Source organism: Schistocerca cancellata, unplaced genomic scaffold (genome assembly GCF_023864275.1).
Source record: "Schistocerca cancellata isolate TAMUIC-IGC-003103 unplaced genomic scaffold, iqSchCanc2.1 HiC_scaffold_1147, whole genome shotgun sequence".
Taxonomy (NCBI): Eukaryota; Metazoa; Arthropoda; class Insecta; order Orthoptera; family Acrididae; genus Schistocerca; species Schistocerca cancellata.
This window is the reverse complement of record NW_026047146.1, coordinates 8,837,744-8,858,671: the sequence shown is the minus strand read 5'-3', so window position 1 is coordinate 8,858,671 and position 20,928 is coordinate 8,837,744. Positions and strand designations below refer to the sequence as shown.

General features: G+C 42.9%; 1 protein-coding gene across 4 annotated transcripts in view; it reads left to right on the top strand.

Annotated features, from left to right (window-relative positions):
• LOC126159813 (zinc finger protein 737-like) overlaps positions 1-20,928 on the top strand; it is a 335,328-nt gene that overhangs the window by 12,209 nt on the left and 302,191 nt on the right. For all 4 annotated transcript variants that reach the window (XM_049916618.1, XM_049916615.1, XM_049916616.1 and 1 more), the window contains one exon: positions 3,738-3,830. In XM_049916618.1, the coding sequence (XP_049772575.1) occupies positions 3,808-3,830 (23 nt within the window). In that variant the 5' untranslated portion in view covers positions 3,738-3,807. The remainder of the gene's footprint in view (positions 1-3,737; positions 3,831-20,928) is intronic.

Genomic DNA, 20,928 nt, shown 5'->3' with positions numbered 1-20,928 from the left:
GTTTCTGACATCTAACGGAGAGTGTTGGAACTTGCAGCTTATGACTATGTGGTCTATTTGATTTTCGGTAACATGGTCTGAAGAAGCTCACGTTTTCTTATGGCAGTTACAATGTGGAAACAATGTGCCTCCAATGACTAGGTCATGTTCAGCGCATGTGTCTATCAGCAGTTCACCATTTACATTCCTTATCCCAGCGCCGTACACACCCATGATATGTTCAAGCCCTTCATTTTCTGAACCAACTTTAGTGTTAAAGTCACCCATTAAAATTTTTAGGCCCCTAGAATTTGTTTGTCTAAGGACTCCATTAAGCTCTGTATAAAATGCATCTTTTAATTCTCCTTCAGCTATTTTATTAGGTGCCTAGCATTGAATTACAGTGACATATCGCACATTTGTTTTAAAGCATGCGGTTATTATCTGTTCTGAGACTGGTTTCCACTCCAGTAAGCTCTTCTTGCTGCTTTTAGATAGTAAGAGCCCTACATCATTCATTCCTACACATCACGTCCTCACCTGTCTGACCCGCGTACAGCGGCAGTCCACCAATTTGTGTTTATAATTCCCCAGATTCTGGCACCTTATTTCACTTAGTCCCAATATATCTAGTCGGTAGTTCTCCATCTGGTTTTCAACCTCTCTTAGCCTCCCTGCCTCTCTCAACATCCTTACATTCCAAAAAGCAAGCCAAAGGTCATATCCTTAAGATCCATCCGGCTGTTTCTCCTGTTAGTTTCTGTGATGCGTGTTTTTTGGTGGTGTGGATTATCAGCCCACAGCACGTGAGTGTCCAGGTGGGGCTGCCACCTCATGGCCTGGACACCTGCTAAGGGTTTATTTCAGGGCATTACCCCCTAGATAGCTTGTCTTCACCACAACTAAAGAATGCTATCCATCCCTTTGCAGTAAGGCCTATGTGCATCAATGTTGTCCTGGTTTCCAAGGATCTTCTGCTGTCCACATTAGGGGCCTGTGCCTGCTGCCACACAATCACAGGGAGGAAAAGGAAAGGAAGGGAGAGTATAGGATGGGCCACGATAGAATAGGACAGGACACTAGGCGGGACATTGTGAGACACACTTCATCTGGATCCTCTATGGAGATCTGTCTGGCTTGGGAGGCCCTGCTTGTAGTTACGCTCTTGCCGGTATAGCCTCCACTTCATTGGATCACACAAACCCCCTCACCCACATGGACGGTGTTTCATTAAGGTGGTGTCTCCTGAGGGGGAGACCATTTATGAGATATGAGGGATTTATGAATATTTCATTCTGGCTTTTTTACTGGCATGTGCATTGGTGATGGAGACCTTTACAAACATTCCATTTACTTGACATTGGAGATACATAGCAATTTCTCAGAGGTTTAAAGAATAATTCAATATGTTATCTAAATTTCATATGCAGCATCATATGACCTAACGCAAATCAAATGCAAATTTATAGTGACCCCTATGTTTGATTGCAAACTTTAAGAACTTCTTGCAGTAATTTAGCTTATACTGAAGTATCACAATAACTATGACCTTTCTTGAAATGATAGGGAATTAATCAGAAAGTTGACAAATGAAGCTGTAAGATGTGCGGGAAAGATTACAGATCAACCAGATGTGCAGCTGACAGGTTATGTGCCAAGCAGGCCTGTCATTACCTTTGCCTGTTGATATCATCCATGCTAGCAACTATGCGCCCCTCCACTCGCTCCATACTGAACTGTCAAAAGTCACAACTAATTTTAAACGCACTATAAACAACTTCTTCTTTTGTGCATTGAGTATTAGGCCTTCACTCTTCCTTGGCCTTCTCCAGCTTCGTCAACCTACTGGGTTGTAGTATTGTCAGCCACTGTTCATTGTGTCAAGATATCGACTCAGTTTTCCTCTTTGTCTTCAATTTTGTTTTGTGTGTTAAACATTTTAAATTCTGTCATAATGTCTTCTCTCATACAGCCAATTGTGGGTGTAAAGAATCCCATTACACTGTAATGACTCGCCTCCACAGGGTAATGTGGGGATGGTCATCATTTTCTAAAACTTCCTTCATGTTATTTTCTCTGTCTCTTTTCTAAAGTACCTGTTTGCTTTTACATGTAGTTTCCAAATTTTATTACTTTCTTACCTGTATCTTTGTCATGTTTGTATGTGATATCACATTTCAGATAGTTAAAATAGCTGACCTGTTGTACTGCTGTATTGCTCAGCACTGCTTTTAGATTTAAAGAGGTCCCATCCTATAAAAATCATACTTTACTTTTGTTCTCTCCTTGGTAATGGCTAAGGAACCAACCCTGACAGATAACTGGCAGGTCTGAAGCCCATAAGGTGACAGCTACACCATCAGACTCAAACTGCATGGCACTTGTGATGTGATCGGAACATTTGCACACAGCAAGTGTTCCATGCAGGGCTTGAAATTCTGCCAGTTATATTATACAGGATGTATACAATCTGGGAAAACTGGGAAACCCTGGAATTTTTTCATCTGGGGAAACGTAAGAATTTTTTAGGACTATGGAAATATTTCATTGTTTTAGTTCTCAGTTAAATTTTTGTAATTAAGACTGGTAAGAACTGATGCTCTAACAAAGGATTTTACAGCATCCTGCTGCAGCAGAATAATACTGCAGCAATAAATCATAAACAAGAGGATAAAACCAAAATAAAACATTGCAAAGGAAATGTGCCATTTACAACAACAACAACAACAACAACAACAACAACACAAACACAGTGTACACACAAGTGTCTGCCAACAGCAAAATGTGTCAAAAGCTTCAGGATGAAGACTATGCAACATAATAACAAACAGCTTCCAATCAGTGTGACTGTTAGGTTCGAGAGAGTGGTTGCGAGTGGGCTCATGCACATGCTCAGTTTATTCATGTATGAGCAGTACCTTTTCCTGCTTCTGGCTACTTGAAAAGTTTTTCTGGCACACCAAAGCTGCCAGGGTGATTTTGCTGTTTCTTCTTCATTTACAGTTCTCACATTAAATGGAAACAAAATGAATTTCTTCGGCCAGAAGCTATGAAATGAATTACAATGCATTCACATAATTATGGAAGTCTAAAATATCATATTGATTTTAGTTTTCTCATTTTATTTTATTTCAGCATTTTGGCAATCAAATATTAATCACATTGCGGAACAGTGAAGTTGTTTCTGTTGGTTTGCTAAAGAAATTTTGGCTTTTATTGATCCTTTCCACAGAGGCAGTCAATTTATTTGAAACTAAATGTTTCATTCCACACTGTTGGCTACTTTCAGCTGTTCACTGAAATTAAAGAGCATGTTTTCATCTTCTTGATAAAGTAAACTGCTAACAGGAGCCAAAGTCTAGACCATAGCAAAAGTTGTCATAAACATATATAAACAGTCCAGGGAGCAATCCAAATCATGAAGTGTAATGCAGGCAAGTTAAGAAACCTAGAACCTTTGCCTGCCTTCTAGAGGCAAGTACTCTACTGATAGTGCACCTGCCTGTGAAAGGGAAAGGTCTTACTTTTGAGTAAGAGTCCTGCACACAGTGTTAATCTGCCAGGGAGTTTAAAATCAATGCGCACTCTGCTGCAGAATGAAAATTTATTCTATTTGGATGATTACTGCTTTTTTAGCAATGTAATTTTCTATGTGAGGTATGGTTGATGACAAACTTCTCCATCACTCTTAACAGTCATACAGTTGTTACAGAGTTTTATGTGCAAGCTTTAAATGGGTAATTATTTTCCTTTTTCAGTTACTTCAAGATCGATTAAAAATGGAGGCTCCATTTTACAACACAGAGGAAGATCCAGGACTAAAATTGAATGCGAGTCTCTCTGAACATAGTGTAAGTTTACAAATCAGTGTTGTTTTATGCTTGAGGTACAGCAAGACAATCATGGAATGTAATGGCTTCATATAGTTAAAAAATCATAGATGGAGAGCCATTCTAACCTACAATATCAGTAATTTTTAGTATTTGTGTAGAGTTACCATGACTCTCGTTATCCTTGTGCGTTACATATTATCCGTGGTGGTGGTGGTATGTCAAGACTGCTTTGAACGCAGCTCTCCAAGCTACTCTATCCTGTGTAACCCTGTTCATTATAGAACAACTGATGCAACCTACATCCATCTGAATCCTGAATCCTTCTTACTGTATTTATCTCTGGGTCTCCCTTTACAATTTTTAGCCCACCTCCTCCCCTCCATCCCCTGTCTACACTTCCTTCCAGTACTAAATTGGTAATCCCTTGATGTCTCAGAATGCATCCTATCAACCAATCCCTTTTTTAGTCAAGTTGTCCCTTAAATTTCTTTTCTCCCCAATACCAGTCAGTACATCTTCATTAGTTCTGTGATCTACTAATCTGATCTTCATTCTTCTGTTGTACCACATTTCAAAAGCTCATATTCTCTTCTTGTCTAAACATACATGGCTACGCTCCAGATAAATACCTTCAGAAAAGACTTTCTAACACTTGAGTGTGTGTTCAATGTTAACAAATATTTCATTTTGAGAAACGCTTTTCTTGCCATTCTCAGTTATTTTGCTACCAAAATAGCAAAACTCATCTACTACTTTAAGTATATCGTTTCCTAATCTAACTCCTCCTAACCTTTGACCGGTACAGCTCAGCATCATTTGGATATACACGGATAAGGCAAACATTATAGCTACTGCCCACCATGAGAGTGAATGCGCAGTGCTGTGGACACAGGGCTGTGGGGGGTATGATTATACTAAAGGAAACATTTGCCGTGGGTACCATTGAACCTCTAGTAGTAACCAAATGCATTATGATTACTGTGAATTGTGTGAACATGGTTCCCTTGATGCTTTGTTTTTCCTAACGGTAATCACATATTTCCAGCTGGGTAATTGTTGATTTCACAAGGCCAGAATCATGCCGCAGTGGTTTGAAGAGTATTACAGTGAATGCACATTCATGACTTGCCCATCAAATCCAACTGATGTGCATCTGTGGAACACATGAAAATTTGAACCCACAAACCAACAGCCAGTAATTCAAGGGATTTGCATGAGCTAAATTCTAGCACATCTAGTGCCATATACCTGCAGAAACCTACCAAGAAATTGTCAAATCTCTGCTATCCAGAAATGCTGCTGTAGTGTGTTGCAGATATGGATCAACACACTACAAAACTGATGGTTTGATGAGTTTGCTCATATCTGATCAGAAAATTAGCTTTATTAAATTACTCTTTGAATAAGAGATGAGTCACTGAAAAGTATGATGATCTTCATAATGAAGATCTTCATAATGAAATGTTGAGAGCTATGTTGTATGTACATAATGAGAGGTTTTGTTTTCTTTTGTCAGTATCTGGAAGTGCTATAACCTTTAATCACCAATAATTGTATTGATATTCAAACACACTCACTTAGAAACAATAGCTGGTTACATGATAACAACTCGGTATCTCTGATTTGACTGCCGTGCCGTGACATGCGGCCGGCGCCGTTCGTAGCTAGGTGGCGCTCCTGTGCTCAGCCGAGTTGCGGAGCGCCTCTACCGCCATTTGCGCATACTGTCGTGGCGGCATTGTTAAATGTCGTGGCACTGTCACAACACTTTTCCCCCCTTGAAAAAAAAAACACTCACTTCCTTGGAGACATGGACACTGTGGAGACATCCATGGCCTCTTGTGAGGCCCCGAGAAGATCTTGCGGAGAGACACGAGAGTATGGTTGAAAATGTCCAGGACGGAAGCTCGTGCGTGGAACGTGCCTCCTGGACAAGATGATGGGTGAAAACTCCGGAGCGAGATGGGTCCCGGAGAAGGCAGCGTCGCGACTGGGGTCGGTTCCGGCATACTCGGGGCCGGTTCTGGTGTACTATTAACGGTAGTGACGTCGGCTGCATCAACATATACGATAGATCAGCATCAGCGACAGGACGGGCTTCTCGGGCTGGTGGAGGCGAAGGAAGGGGCGGTGGCACCGGCGTGGCCACCACTCGTGGGCGCATCTGGTCATAATGGCGAACAACCATGCCGTCGTCCATACGTATTTCACGAAGCCGGCGGCCACGAAGAGCATCGACCACCCCTGGAATCCATTTAGGGCGAGATCCATACCCTCATGCCCACACGTCGGCGCCCACCGAGTATTTTCCCGCACTAGGGGACACAGCAAAAGGCCTGACAGGGTAAAGCAGGTGCAGTAGAGTGCGCAGTTGGCAGCCATGCAAGAGTTCAGCATGGCTGCGATCACCCAGAGGCTTGAAACGATAAGAACTCAGAAATTGCAGCAGAGTGTCATCTGTGGAAAAATCACTAAGGAATTTTTTCATCCGGTTTTTGAAAGTGTGGACAAGGCGCTCAACCTCCCCATTTGATTGCAGATGGAAGGGTGGTGCTGTAACATGATGAATCCCTTGTCCAGTACAAAAATCACGGAAGGCCTGTGAAGAGAATTGAGGGCCATTGTCCGTGACGATCGTGGATGGAAGACCTTCTAGCGCAAAGATTTTGGACAAAACCAGCTTCGTCGCCGCAGTGGTGGGCAACGGACATCGAACAACAAACGGAAACTTCGAGAAGGCGTCAATCAACAGTAGCCAATAAGTACCGAGGAAGGGGCCGGTAAAGTCAGCGTGCACCCATCCACATGGCTGTGCCGGATCAGGCCATGGAGAGGGCAGTGTACGAGGTGCAGCCAGTTGTTGAGCACACTGACCACACGCAGCAACCATGTGGGCGATGTCCGAATCAATACCGGGCCAATAAACGTGCCTGCGGGCCAGGGACTTAGTCCGAGAAATCCCCCAATGGCCTTCATGCAACAGTTTGAGAACATCTTTGCGAAGAGAGGCTGGCACCACGACCCTTGGAGATGCGCCATCTGTGGCCAGAAGAACAACACCATCACGAACAGACAGATGAAGGTGCAAGGCATGGTAGTTGCGAAGGGGATCCGATGCCCGGCCCTTGGTCCTGTCCGGCCAACCCCATTGAACAAAACCGATCATCTGACACAGGACCGGGTCCCGCACAGTAGCCGACGCGACCTGCGAACCTGTAAGTGGAAAACCCTCGACCGCACGATGTTCCTTCTCATCTATGTGGAAACAGAGTAGTTCATCACGATCAAAAACCGGGTCGGGGCCCATCGGCAATCGCGACAATGCGTCAGCGTTGGCATGCTGGGCCATGGGGCAATAGTGAATCTCATAGTGAAAACGAGACAAGTATAAGGCCCAACGTTGCAGGTTGTGAGCTGCCTTGTCCGGAAGCGACGCCAATGGGCTGAACAGAGAGACCAGCGGCTTTTGGTCGGTGATGAGGTGAAACTTAGACCCATACAAAAAAACACTGAACTTTTTTAGAGCATAAATGATAGCGAGTGCCTCCTTTTCGATTTGAGAGTAACGCCGTTGCGCATCGTTGAGGGTCTTGGATGCATAGGCGATGGGTCGTTCCGACCCATCCTCATACCGATGGGCGAGAACAGCCCCTAGGCCATACTGTGACACGTCAGTCGCCAGAACCAAGTGCTGACCTGGACGGAATGTGGCAAGACAAGGCGCCGACTGCAAATGAGCCTTCAGGCAGGACAAAAGCCTGCTCACACTCGTCGGACCAACAGAAAGGAACGTTTTTGCGTAACAGCTGATGCAGAGGATGGGCTACCCCCGCTGCGGATGGAATGAATTTGTGATAATAAGCAATCTTGCCTAGAACGCCTGAAGTTCTTTGACCGTAGACGGCCGGGGTAGAGCGTTAATGGCCGCAATGTGCTGACGTAGAGGACGTATACCCTCACGGGACAAGTGGAAACTAAGATACACAATGGAGGGTTGGAAGAACTGTGACTTGTCCAGATTGCACTTCAACCCAGCCGAATGCAAAACCCGAAACAGTGAACGCAAATTGCGAAGGTGCTCCTCAGTGCCTCAGTGGAGACCCCCGTGACAACAATGTCATCCAGATAGTTTATGCAGCCGGGAACGGAAGCCGTGAGCTGTTCCAAATACCGCTGAAAAATGGCCGGCGTGCTAGCGACGCCAAATGGTAACCGCTGGTATTGATACAACCCACAAGGAGTGTTGATGACGAGAAATTCCTTGGAAGGAGCATCCAGTGGCAACTGATGGTACGCCTCTGATAAGTTGAGTTTGGAAAAGAACTGGCCCCCAGCGAGCTTGGTAAATAACTCCTCAGGACGGGGCAGAGGATAAGTGTCAATGAGGCTCTGAGTGTTGACGGTGGCTTTAAAATCACCACACAATCGCAGACTCCCGTTTGGTTTGGAAACCACCACAATTGGCGATACCCATTTGCTGGAGGTAACAGGAAGGAGAATCCCTGAAGCTGTTAACCTGTCTATCTCAGCCTTGACAGGCGCACGCAACGCCACCGGAATAGGGTGTGCCCGGAAAAACTTAGGGCGAGCTGTAGGTTTAAGAGTAATGTGGGCTTCAAAATCCTTGGCACGGCCCAGACCAGCAGAGAACACGGACGAAAATTCAGAACACAATCCATCCAGCTGTTGATACGGAATATCCTCAGATATGAGGTGCACATCATCATCAATGGAGAACCCGAACAACTGGAAAGCATCATAACCAAACAGGTTTTCAGTGCCCGCATGATCCACCACATAAAATGTGAGGGGCCTAACAACAGACTTGTAGGGAGTGGAAGCATCAAACTGGCCAGTGATTGGAATTTTCTGTTTATTATAAGTTCTCAGATTTCGCGTAACTGGAGACAAGGGAGGGGAACCCAACTCCAAATATGTGCGAGAATTAATGAGAGTTACTGCAGAGCCAGTATCCACTTGCATGCGAATGTCTTTATCCAGAACATGAACGGTAACAAACAACTTATTTGTTTGAGAAAGCACACAGTTAACATCCATGTCCGATGCCTCGTCCTCGTCGACAGGAACTTTAGGGGACTGACACACAGAAGCAATGTGGCCTTTTTTCCTACATGAATTACACGTGGCCCAACATTTTGGACATGCGGCCCTGTCATGCTGTACGAAACAACGTGGACAAGAAGGAAGTGCGGAACTAACCTGCTTCTGTGGTTGCTGTTGTCGCTGCGAGTGTTGTGGCCCAACATGACGTTGTTTACGCGAGTGAACCGCCGCCACATCTTCGTTCTCCTGTGAAACAGACAAATTGTCCGTGTCGAAAGTTGACTGTACAGCACCTACATCACACCACGCATCTATTTGCGCGCCAGCAGCATGAGACACTTCAAAGGTTTGAGCGATGCTTAGAACTTCCGACAACAACAGGTTTGGCAGTTGTAGGGCACGTTGCCGAACTTCTTTATCAGGAGCAAGCCGTAGAATAGCATCCATAACCATTGAATCAGCATAAGACTCATGATGAGTGTCCGTGACAAACTGACATTTCCTACTCAGACCATGTAGTTCCGACGCCCAAGCCCGGTAACATTGATGGGGCTGTTTACGACACCGGTAAAATGCCACGCGGGCGGCAATGACGTGGGTGTTTTTACGGTAGTAGACAATAAGTCACACATTTCTTGGAAGGACAGGAAGGCAGGTTCCCGCAGAGGGGTTAACTGACATAGCAGCTGATAGATCCGTGGGGAAATCCAAGATAGAAATAACGACTTACACATAGGAGCGTCGACAACGCCGAAAGCCAAGAAGTGTTGCCGCAAATGCTTCTCATAATCCTCCCAGTCTTCAGCGGCCTCATCGTAAGGAGGGAATGAAGGCGGAGAAGGGGAAGACAGACGATGAGTAAGCGACGTCGACAACGCCTGAATAGAAGCCGTCAGCTGTGTTTGTTGTGCCTGAATAGCAGCAGTCAGCTGTGTTTGTTGTTCAATGAGCGCTTGCATAAGCTGTTCCATGTCTGCCCCGTCACAAACACACAAATCCACAACGCAGTAAAAATATCCCATCCTCGCCGCCAAAAAGTCTTATAACCTTTAATTACCAATAATTGCGTGGATATTCAAACACACTCACTTAGAAACAATAGCTGGTTACATGATAACAACTCAGTATCTCTCATTTGATTGTCGTGCCGTGACGTGGCCGGCGCTGTTCGTAGGTAGGTGGCGCTCCCACGCTCAGCCGAGTTGCGGGCGCCTCTATCGCCGTTTGCGTGTAGTGTCGTGGCGGCACTGTTAAATGTCGTGACACTGTCACAACAGGAAGACCCATTTATAGCCTCGGGGTCCACTGAGCATATTAAGGAGGATTCAGTACTAAATTTAGGAGCAGAAGAAATTGAGACTTTTGTAAGTATTCACATTTTACAGATGGATTGCATATGAAGTAAAAATATGTCATTTGGTAACTGTGGAATACAAAGAATGCATTACAGCATCGTTTATACCCCTTAGAAGTTTTGTAGTATTGTATTATTCCACTTCAGTTATTGTCAGTTGTTTGCTGACTGTTATGTGTAGAATTTCAACAGAGCTGTAACAATGTATGTAATCATATTTTCACTGTCGCAGGTTGATATCAGTTACAGCAAGATCATGATAATTCAGCACTCTATAATCCAGCGGACCCAATAGTCCAACATGCGCCAGGTATTTTGCCATGGCGTGACACCTTTTCAGCAACAATTGTTTGCCTAACTGTGTGATTATAGTCTTGCCAAGATAAGCCAGTTGCATTACTGGCTTTGTCAGTGTCAGTGATTCTTCATTCACTAAACCTAAGTTTACAGTACTTATGTTTGCATCAGTGCTGTGGTATTTTAATTATTTAATGAAGTCATTGTGCTGTGTTAATATTCAGCTACTTGTATGACTGTCAGTTAGACTACATCACAGTAAAATGTTTGTATGTACAGTGAAAAATTTCCAAACAGAGCAAAAATGCACCTAAAGCAGCAAAACACAAACGTGATGTTGACAAGCCACAAGAAACTGGTCATCATAAGCAGGCTGGAAAAAAGTGAGAACCAAAACAGTATTATGAGTGAACTATGGTCTAAAATGATTGAAGAAACAGAGATGGAAAGCAATTTAAATGATGAGTAGTTTACAGCTGATCGCTCTGGAATTGTACAAATGATAAATTCTGTGTCTACCAATGAAGTGAGTGCTTTTTCAGGTGAAATTAAAATCGATTGACATAGGCAGAAATTCAGTTACTGAAGGAGAGTGGATGATGTGATATTATAAAAGTGTTTTGAAGTCACAGGAGGCACCAGAAGTTGACAGTGATAATGGCAAAATGTCTGAAACTAACATCTCTTGGGTTGACACTATGGAAGCCTTAGACACTTTGGTGAGATTCACTAATTGAAGACAATAATATGGTGCTTCTGAAGTTGTGAATCTGAACATCAAGCAAAGTAGTTGTTGTCAAAAAAGGGCTCAATCCAAGAAACAATTTGGAATTTTTGTAATGTTCAGGGTGCTCGGAAGATAATTTCAGCTAAACCATCGGTGGTAGACACCAGTCTGGCATATTCCATGCCTGTGAGGCTGTCAGACATCTGTACTGTGTCTAAGACAGTGATTCCAACTAAACTGCACCACATTATTGACTATAATCTTTATTAATTAGCTTCTTCTTGATATCTTCAAATCAGTGGTCCTTATTGTATTTTGTAACTAGCATACAAAACTTTATTTATGCACAGTATATCGAACTTCTCTAAAACTTTGAGCCTTAAACTGTTGTGTTAGAGCAATGTACTATTTGACTTTTAATTCAATTTTATATGTATTGGAAGGTAGTTCTTTTTCTGATAAAGGGTGAGGCCAAAAGCTTAAGTGTAAATCTCTTTTAATTTTGCTGTTGGCAACTTAACATGTTATCTTTACATTAGTAGCAATCTATCTATTTCTAGAGTTTTGATATTCCTATCAGAAGTTTCACATTGTTTGAAGAAGACTATGCATTTCAGTATCTTCGATTAATGTGTTGTAAGCAAATTCATTGGGCTCTTACCTTGTCAGTGAGTCTCTGTATTTGTGAGTTTGTGGTAAAAGATTTCCACGGGGGGAAAATTATTAAATGTGCTAATATGTACACAGACTAGTCACAGTGAACTGGGGAAATAGTGATTGTCATATAAATTTTGTATTATATAGTTTAGCCTCATGTCACACACATGGTATTATTAACAGTTTTAAGCTGTAATCAGATGAACTGTGCAAAACAGAAAGAAATACAGAGGCAGTAAACCACTATAGTGTGTTTAAAAGAAGTTGCAACTTTTGGAAATTTGGTGAAGAAAGAGTGCAGGGAAGCATAGTTTTCAAGGGGTAGCAACAACACAATGCCTGTCTTAGGTTATTACCAATAGTCAGCTGCCAAGCAAACATTCTGTGGCCATAAAGAAATACAAAACTAAACAGAGCAGTTACATCAATGAATTTTTCATATGTACTCACATTTACAGTGTAAGTTAAGTGATGCCAAGGGAAGAATCATTGCTGTCTCCCTCAGAACTGGAACTGGCACTGGAGCTGACTGAACTGACTCTCTGTTCCATCTGTTCTTTCAGCAGTCCTTCATTAATCCATGTCTCTTCAATTACCTTCTTTGAATGGCTGACAACTCAGTATCATTCCTGTGGGGTAAAGTTTGCAATGGCACTTTTTTTCTGCATTTCACCCTCAATGAGCACAAACTTCTTGGTGTCTCCTGCCACAGTACCTCTCACCTGGGCCCATATTTGCTCAGCTGGATTCAAATTAGGCATACTAATGTTGAACAGTATTTTATATAATCTGTATAGAGTTGTGATAAAGGAAAGCTACTATTACTTCTTACCCAATGAAGTGCAATGAACTCTACTATAATCAGACAAGTGGTACAGTGATGCTAGCAGTTATAAATAGTATATGCGAGTTCTCATAGAAACAGTTAACAGCTTATTTCTTCTCAATAGTAATTACTTCATTATATATGAATTACGTGATCACCAACAGTTATGAAAGTCAAAATTAAACCAGAAATGGACATGGACTTAGTCCTATTTCAACATTTACTTTCCAAATAGTACAAATATAATTAAGTCACTTGCAATAGGATTTTTCACTCATTAAGAAGTAATATTGTTTCTACTTTTATGGATAAGGGCAATTACAGTAACTTTATCTTCAATAAACAAAATTGTTGGTGGGGGCTTTCAAACTGTTCCCCCCTTCCGGGGGCTAACCACTCTTTGGCAGGTTCATACTTGGCTACCACAGAGCCCCAGCCTTTGGCAGCCCTTTTTACCATCTGTGCTACATGTCTATCCTCTTGCTATTCGTTTTCCTCTCCCTTGGGGAACATGTCTGGGGTATTATGGGGAATGTTCTGCATTCTGTTGCTGACCTGCAAACAGTCTCAACTTTCTTTGTGGCTCCTTTTTCCTTCCTTTGTTTCCTTTCACCTCCCGTTCCTCTGCTTCGGTGTTTGAGGATTCTCTCTTTTCTTCTTCTTCTTCTTCTTCTTCTTCTTCTTCTTCCCTGTGCGCTCCTGAAGGCTAGACCACATGTCTAACATGTAAAAGAGTACTGGGTAACACGTAATTCCCAGCCCTGGGTCGACAGGTAGGGTTCACACATACCCTTGATAGAGGCCAAGCCCAGGGAGGGGTGACTGACTGAGCTGTAACCTTCTCAGATTGCCCGTTGGTCCCTCTGTCATGTGTTCGGGAGGTGTGACCTGAGGTGTGAACAATCACCTAAGGCGGGTGTGCCCCCTTGTGTAGGAGGCCCCCAGTAGGTACGCGCCATTGGAGATGCTGCAATCATGGGGGATTTCCTCGTGATGAGTCACTCATCCTCTTCATCGACGTCAACAAAACGAAAATGTTATGAGGGTTCTGATTTGAAGACCCTCCCACTGCACAGCGGTTCCTTGTTGTATCACATTCTGAAGATGGTCAGTCCTTCACCACAGTTAATCTGTTTATTATTTAGGAAGGTGTTGATGCCATTGCTGGCCCTTTGTAATCCTGCTCTCGTTTACGGAATGGCACTTTGCTTTTGGAGACGGCTTCTGATGCTCAAGTACAACAACTTCTTGCTGCCTTACTTCACCACGGCTACCCTGTTCGTGTCATGGCACATAGAACTTTGATTTCCTCCTGTGGTGTAGTTTACACTGGGCTTCTTGACGGTCTTATCAAGGCTGAAATACAATCTTACCTCTCCGATCAGGGCGTCATTGTCATTCATCATGTCATGAAAAAGGTCGATTCTTCTTTAGTGCCCACCCGCACTCTTTTCCTCACCTATTATAGGGTGGTGCTGCCGTCCAAGATTAAAGCCAGCTGAAATCATCACAGTCCAGCCGTACATTCTGAATCCAATGTGCTGCTATCAGTGTCATTGGTTCAATCACACTAGAACGTCTTGTCAACACCCAGCCATATGTGTAACCTGTGGCGGGATGCACACAAGAGCGAATGTCTACCTCTTCCTCCCTGCTGTATCAACTGCAATGGTGGCCATGCCGCCTCCTCCCAGGATTGTTCTGTGTATCTCGACGAGCAGGCTGTTCAAGAGATTCAGGTAAAGGAAAAAGTGCCTTACCCAGTAGCTTGCTGGCTAGCCACAAGCTCTGTGTTCACCTGTCAGGCACTTATAGTTCAGTTCTTGTTACCCCTCGCTCCATGAAGGACATGGTTACACAGATATGCAACCTCAAATTTGGCTCTGAGGTTGTGAAGTCACCCAGTGTCAAGGTAGCATCACTGACCCCAGTCCTGCTGTGCAACAAACTATCAGACTCTCTCCTCATGAGGCGAAGCTACCCACTACACAACTGGCAGGCAGGAAGGCCAGAAGGAGTACTCGCGGGAAGACTTCGTCCATCCCTCCAGCCAACTAACACCCAAGTCTTCCTTTAAGCAGAAGGACTCAAAGAAGTCCGCTAAAGACATACGGTCAGCCCCTTCACCAACTTGAAGATCCTGCTTGACATGGTTGCTTAGCCCGGCTGGCCTTTGTCTCGCTGGTGCACACCACCATTTGTTTTTGGCGCTGGACTCCACCAACCAACCGCACAAGCATGCCGATGCTTGTGTACACCCCTTGCATGGCCACCCTTCCCATGCCTCCTTCTTTGATGGCTCCTTAGACCATTAGTATGGGGCTCGTCCCTCTTCCCTGTTACCTCCTAGCATCTGCTTTTGCCACTTGCTACAGTGGCTTAACTTCATGCTACCTTCAGTTTTCCCTGTTGGTGTGAACCCTTCACCACCTTGGGTCCGTGAAGCGGCCCATGTTAACCTTGGCCTTAATTCACTTCCTAAGGACACTACTCTAGCCTCAGTCTGTTGCCTCCAGTTTAAAGACCTTCGCATGGAACTTAGCGATAGTACCTTTGTATACACTGATGGCTCACGGACTGACCATAGGGTCAGGTGTTCATTCGTTATTGGCACCCTGTCTTTTGATATCTGCTTCCAGCCCACTCCTCAGTATTTATAGCCAAGCTTTTTACCTTGTATCAGGCCGTGGAGTACATCCGGTGACACAGCCTTCCCGATTGTATCCTCTGCTCAGACTCACTCAGCGCCCTCCAACGTCTCTGTGCACTGTACACTGCTCATTCCTTAGTGCAGCAGGTCGAGTAAATCTGTCATTTGCTCACTCTTCGTGGAGCCAATGTCATGTTTCTGTGGGTCCCTGATCATGTCGTTCTGCCAGGAAACGATGCCGCTGATGCTGCTGCCAAGGCTGCAGTCTTCTTACCTCAGCCCGTGAGCACCTCTATTCCCTCTGATGATCTCTGCATTGCTGTCTGTCAGGCGGTTATGTCCCTTCGGCATTGCCAATGGTCCTCCCTTCACAGGAATAAGCTTTGGCTTTTTAAGCCTCTCCCGATGCCTTGGACGACCTCCGCGTGGCCCTCCTGCGGGGAGGAGATCATTTTAACTCAGCTGCGTATTGGGCACTGCCTTTTTAGCCGTTGTCATTAGCTCAATGGCACTGCCCCACCACTTTGTACGCATTGTGTCCAAATTTTAACTGTCCACCACCACCTGCTGGAATGCCCTTTTTTTACTCATTTATATTCCGTGTTTGCATTCTATAGTTTTGACTCGGGTGCATATGACCTCAGTTGTTGTTTTCGCCCTAAAACAAAACAAACAAACAAACAAACAGGCTTCCCAATTTTCATCACTCATAGTACACAAAATTCAAAATTAACTTCAGCTGCAATTAATATATTCATTATTCAAGCAGGTTTATTAATTTTAAGCAACTCAAAATTGGGGACCCTTAAACTGTCCAATACCATAAAGCAAACTAAACACACTTTTCTGAGACAATTTGTAAGATGCAAATTTTAGTATTATTGTTTCACTAATTTCACTCACATTTCAGGACTTTTAAAGCAGGTAATGTCAGTGATTTTTCATACAGGTTCACAAGTATGAGTTTAAATGCATTTTACCCTAACCAACCTCAAAATAACGTGCTTACTTTTGTCATTAGTACAACCAGTAATTTTCAATGACAGAGTTAAATGCACTTAATCATTGAAGTACAAATACTTTGAATTAAAAACAGATCAAACATTATGGAGGTTTTCATAAATGCTTCACTAACTTCCTCCCTTGACTTTAACTGAAAACACAGTATCTCTAGATATCTTTTTGCATTCAGAATTATGCAAATAAACAAATATTCATTTTCATCAGTTTTAAACACACAAGATTCTCGGATGTCATTATTTATGTGGAGTGGATCTTAAGAGGTATCATGAGAGGAACCAAATCAAGGATTGGACACATTTCACAGAATTTGCCTTATGATTGCAAATTAAACAACACTTAAATGTACTGGTTCATACTTTGACAAAATTCTGACCTCTCATAACTGCTGAAGTGATGGCACAATATCGGTGGCGAGTACATAATGGCTACTGGTCTCTCCTCTGGATGTAATTGGCTCTATTGTCCTCTTCTTGGAGACAGCATTTCCAACATTAGAGCCTTTTGCATTAATAGAGCACCATTTTATAGCCATACACACATCGGAGACCTTTCCATCTTACATCCAGGTACTGGAAGCCTCATCCTGCACCTATGCAGTTCACTCTAGTGCTGCTCAGACCAAACTGCCCAGTAGCTACCGTATTTACCCGAATCTAAGCCGCACTCGAATCTAAACCGCACCTGAAAATGAGACTCAAAACAAAGGAAAAAAATATTTCCCGAATCTAAGCCGCACCTGAAATTTGAGACTCGAAATTCAAGGGGATAGAAAAATTTTAGGCCGCACCTCCAAATCGAAACAAAGTTGGTCCATTGTAATATGAGACACAATTTAGGTCGAATGAATGACGATACAGCTACAGTAGTTTGGTTCGAGTCGTAAGCTTTACCAGGTAGCCATTGCTATGCATCAGGCGCTCCGTCCGTATTTATACGGGTACCCTTCCTTTTTCACGTGCTTCGTCTGGTTTGAATTGATTGCTTATTTTGTTTGATCTGATAAGTGCAGTTTTCTCTGTTATAGGTGTTTACGTCACTCTAAGCTGAAAATGCATCACTGTACTGTGTCATGCATTGTTTGTCGCATTGTGATAGTGCGTGTTTACGGCCTGTCGCCGTTCGCGGCATGGCTTGCTTTTGTGCGCGCTACCGCCGCCTACAACTAAAAAGAGGCGAATCGTCTCATTAGCGAAGCAATGTCAAGAGACTGCTATTTGTTGTTACTTACACTGCTGCTTTCTTTGAGAATGATCAACACGAACAAAATAATAGGCTGCATATGATAGAACATGTTCTGAACGAGAGTTACGCGAAAATTTTTCTCCGTTTGAAAATCTTTGCGGCCGCTTCTTTAGTACATCAAATTCTGCACAGAAATTAGAGTCATCTTAGATTTAAAAATCTAGTCAGTTGCCGTGGTTCATTTCTGACTGTATCACTATTAGGCTAAGAATAATACGAGTATAAACATGACACGATAAGTGTATTCTTCCGCGTTTGCTGTTGTCTCACTCTAGTTTCGTAGTTTATTAGGCAGACAGGGTTTAAATGAGATAGCAACAAACGCGGAAGAACACATGGCAAAATGTTTATATTCGTATTATTCTTATTGTGAATGGTGAAGAGAATACTGCTTGTGATTCACATTTCATCAGGTTACTATTAGCAACCATCTCTTCTCACAGGTAGGAAAAAATTCAGAACGTAGAGTTGGCCATATTGAAAAACATCCCAAACAGTCTTGCCAGTCGGATTTTCGTAGTACATTGAAATTCTAATACATTCGAAGATGAACAATACGGAATTTGTATTTACTTCGTTGGATAATGTATGAAAATGCAGTGGTCGAAACTCGGGGCGGAGAGAAAAAAGCTCGTCTTCCACCTTTACTGACGCAGAGGTTTTGGCGCCATTATTTATCTTTGTGCCTACAAAGCATGTCTGTGTAGCGCTACATATATTCGACGGCAGAAGTTAGTTGTGGCGGCACCTACCAACATTTTTCAGAACTTCCGCTTGCTTTGCACTCGATTCTAAGCCACAGGCGGTTTTTTGGATTACAAAAACCAGAAAAAAAGTGCGGCTTAGATTCGAGTAAATACGGTAGCTGCCGACTGACTGGGCTCTCTCACTTGGTGCCCAGACTGCGCGCCACATCCACCTTTTAGCCCACGCCAACCACTTTTTAGTGTGCGGCAACTCACTTCTGTTGCAAATGGGAAATACTGTTGCTTTTCATTTTATACAATGCAAGTCCCTAGGTATGAACCAGCTTGTACGTAGTTCTAAACAAACATGTTTTTAAAAGATCTTAATATTTAAATACATTAACATGTCAACACAAAAGCCACATACTTATATAACATTAGCCTCCAATTAATACAAAGAATTTAAATAGTAAAGAGAAAACATTTTACTTAGCTTTCCACTTCATTACAATAGGTCAAAGAAATTACATAGTGAAAATTACAAACTTGACATTGAACAGAATTAATCAGTACAAAATATTTACAGTATTAATTATGGTGTTACAAACCCCTCCATGAAAACCGTGGGATTCATTTTCTCATGATAGTTGCCTTGATTCCTGGAACAGTAATAAACGTCTTGGAATGAAGTCATGAGCAGAGCTAGCATGAAAGATGCCTATCCTGCCACTCTTGCCTAACTGTGCTTTGGACGTTCCTTGTGTTGTGTGGTCCATCCACCCCTTTGTCAATGTGTGACACCCATTAACCCATGTCTGGTCCAGTCTCACAATGTCTTTGAATGAAATGCTCCTCACATCATGCAGATGTGGAAATTACCAGCCCACTATGCTACATGTCTTGATGATAAATGTAGGAGAGAAGAACCAAGCTTGTGAAGATAATTTCCGATTTGTGACTTACTATTGAACTTCTTTGCTACTGAAACCGGGTATTCCTGGTGTTAATAATAGACATAAACATGTCAACATATTGCATAATGGTGGAATGTGTTGATCTTGGTTACCCACCTGTCAAAACTGCTTTTCTTGTGCAGAGTTTCTAGTAAAGAATGAGTTGGCTCTGCTTCGTTGTCCGTATCTTCCTTTTTTTTTCCTTCTCCTTCCCAGTTCTCAGCAGTATACATTGGTGAATGTTGAGTGCAGCAGTTGTTCTGTACACCTCTTTTGTATCATCCAAAACTAGATAGGCACTATTGCACACACATACATTCATGACCTTGTCCATAGGCTGGAATTCCCTTTCTAATGCTCAATACCTTCACAGCCAACGAACGCGTTCTGGACAACCTCTTATATTGTGAATTTTGTTTTCAGACATGCTGCACTGTTACACTGCAAAGCAAAACACTTGTTCAGTAGCCTGATGACTGCAGAACACTTCAGTGCCAAAAATAGCACTTCACCACAAGAGCTGATGAACATAAGTGCATCTAATGTGGGACAGAACATGATACTGTTTATCAAAGGCATGAAAATGGGCACTTTACCAACTGTACCATTGGTGGCGTGGTAGGGAAAGTTGGCTTGCCATTGGTAACATCTGGGCAACTGCTTCACATCTTGCTGTTAGCTAAACATCAAAAGTCTCTATTTTTTTAAACACACTTTAGGCAATTAAATTACAAATAAAATCTGCCTCTACACACACAGTGAGATAAGAAGTCATGGGATACCTCCCATGGTCTTGTCGGCCCTCCTTTTGCCAGGTGTAGTGCATCAGCTTGATGTGGTATGGACTCAACAAGTCATTGGAAGTCCCCTACAGAAATATTGAAACATGGTGCCTCTATAACCGCCCATAATTACAAAAATGTTGCTGATGTAGGATGTCATGCATGAACTGACCTCTTGATTATGTCCCTAAATGTTATATCGGATTTGTGTTGGTCAATCTGGGTGGCCAAGTCATTTTCTTAGATTGTCCATAATGTTCTTCAAACCACTCATGAACAACTGTGGTCTGGTGACCAGGCTATGGTTTTCTAGTCACCTAGGGTCCAACAAATTTGCTCACAAGCCCAGGGAACCACTGCAGGCAATGTCATTTTGTTGGCAAATGCACCCACATTGGTTGTTTGCTGCCATGGTCCATTAATACCAAATTTTGCTGCTCTGTCCTAACAGATATGTCTGCTGTACATCTCACATTGATTTATGTGGTTATTTCATGCAGTGTTGCTTGACTGCTAGCACCAACAGTACACAAACATTGCTGCACTCATTTGTTAAGTGAAGGTCGATGGCCATAGTGAGAGATAATGTAAGAAATTTGGTGTTTTCATCACACCCTTTACACCATATATCTTGGAATATGTAATTCCCTAATGATTTCCAAAATGGAATGTCCTAAGCATCTAGCTCCAACTACCATTCTGCATTCAAAATCTGTTAATTCTCATTGTGGGGTCATAATCACTATGGAAACCTCTTCACATGAATCACCCGAGAACAAATGACAACTCTTCCAAGCACCTTCAGTTTACGTGTTGTGTATGTGATAATACCACAATCTTTACAAGTGAATATCA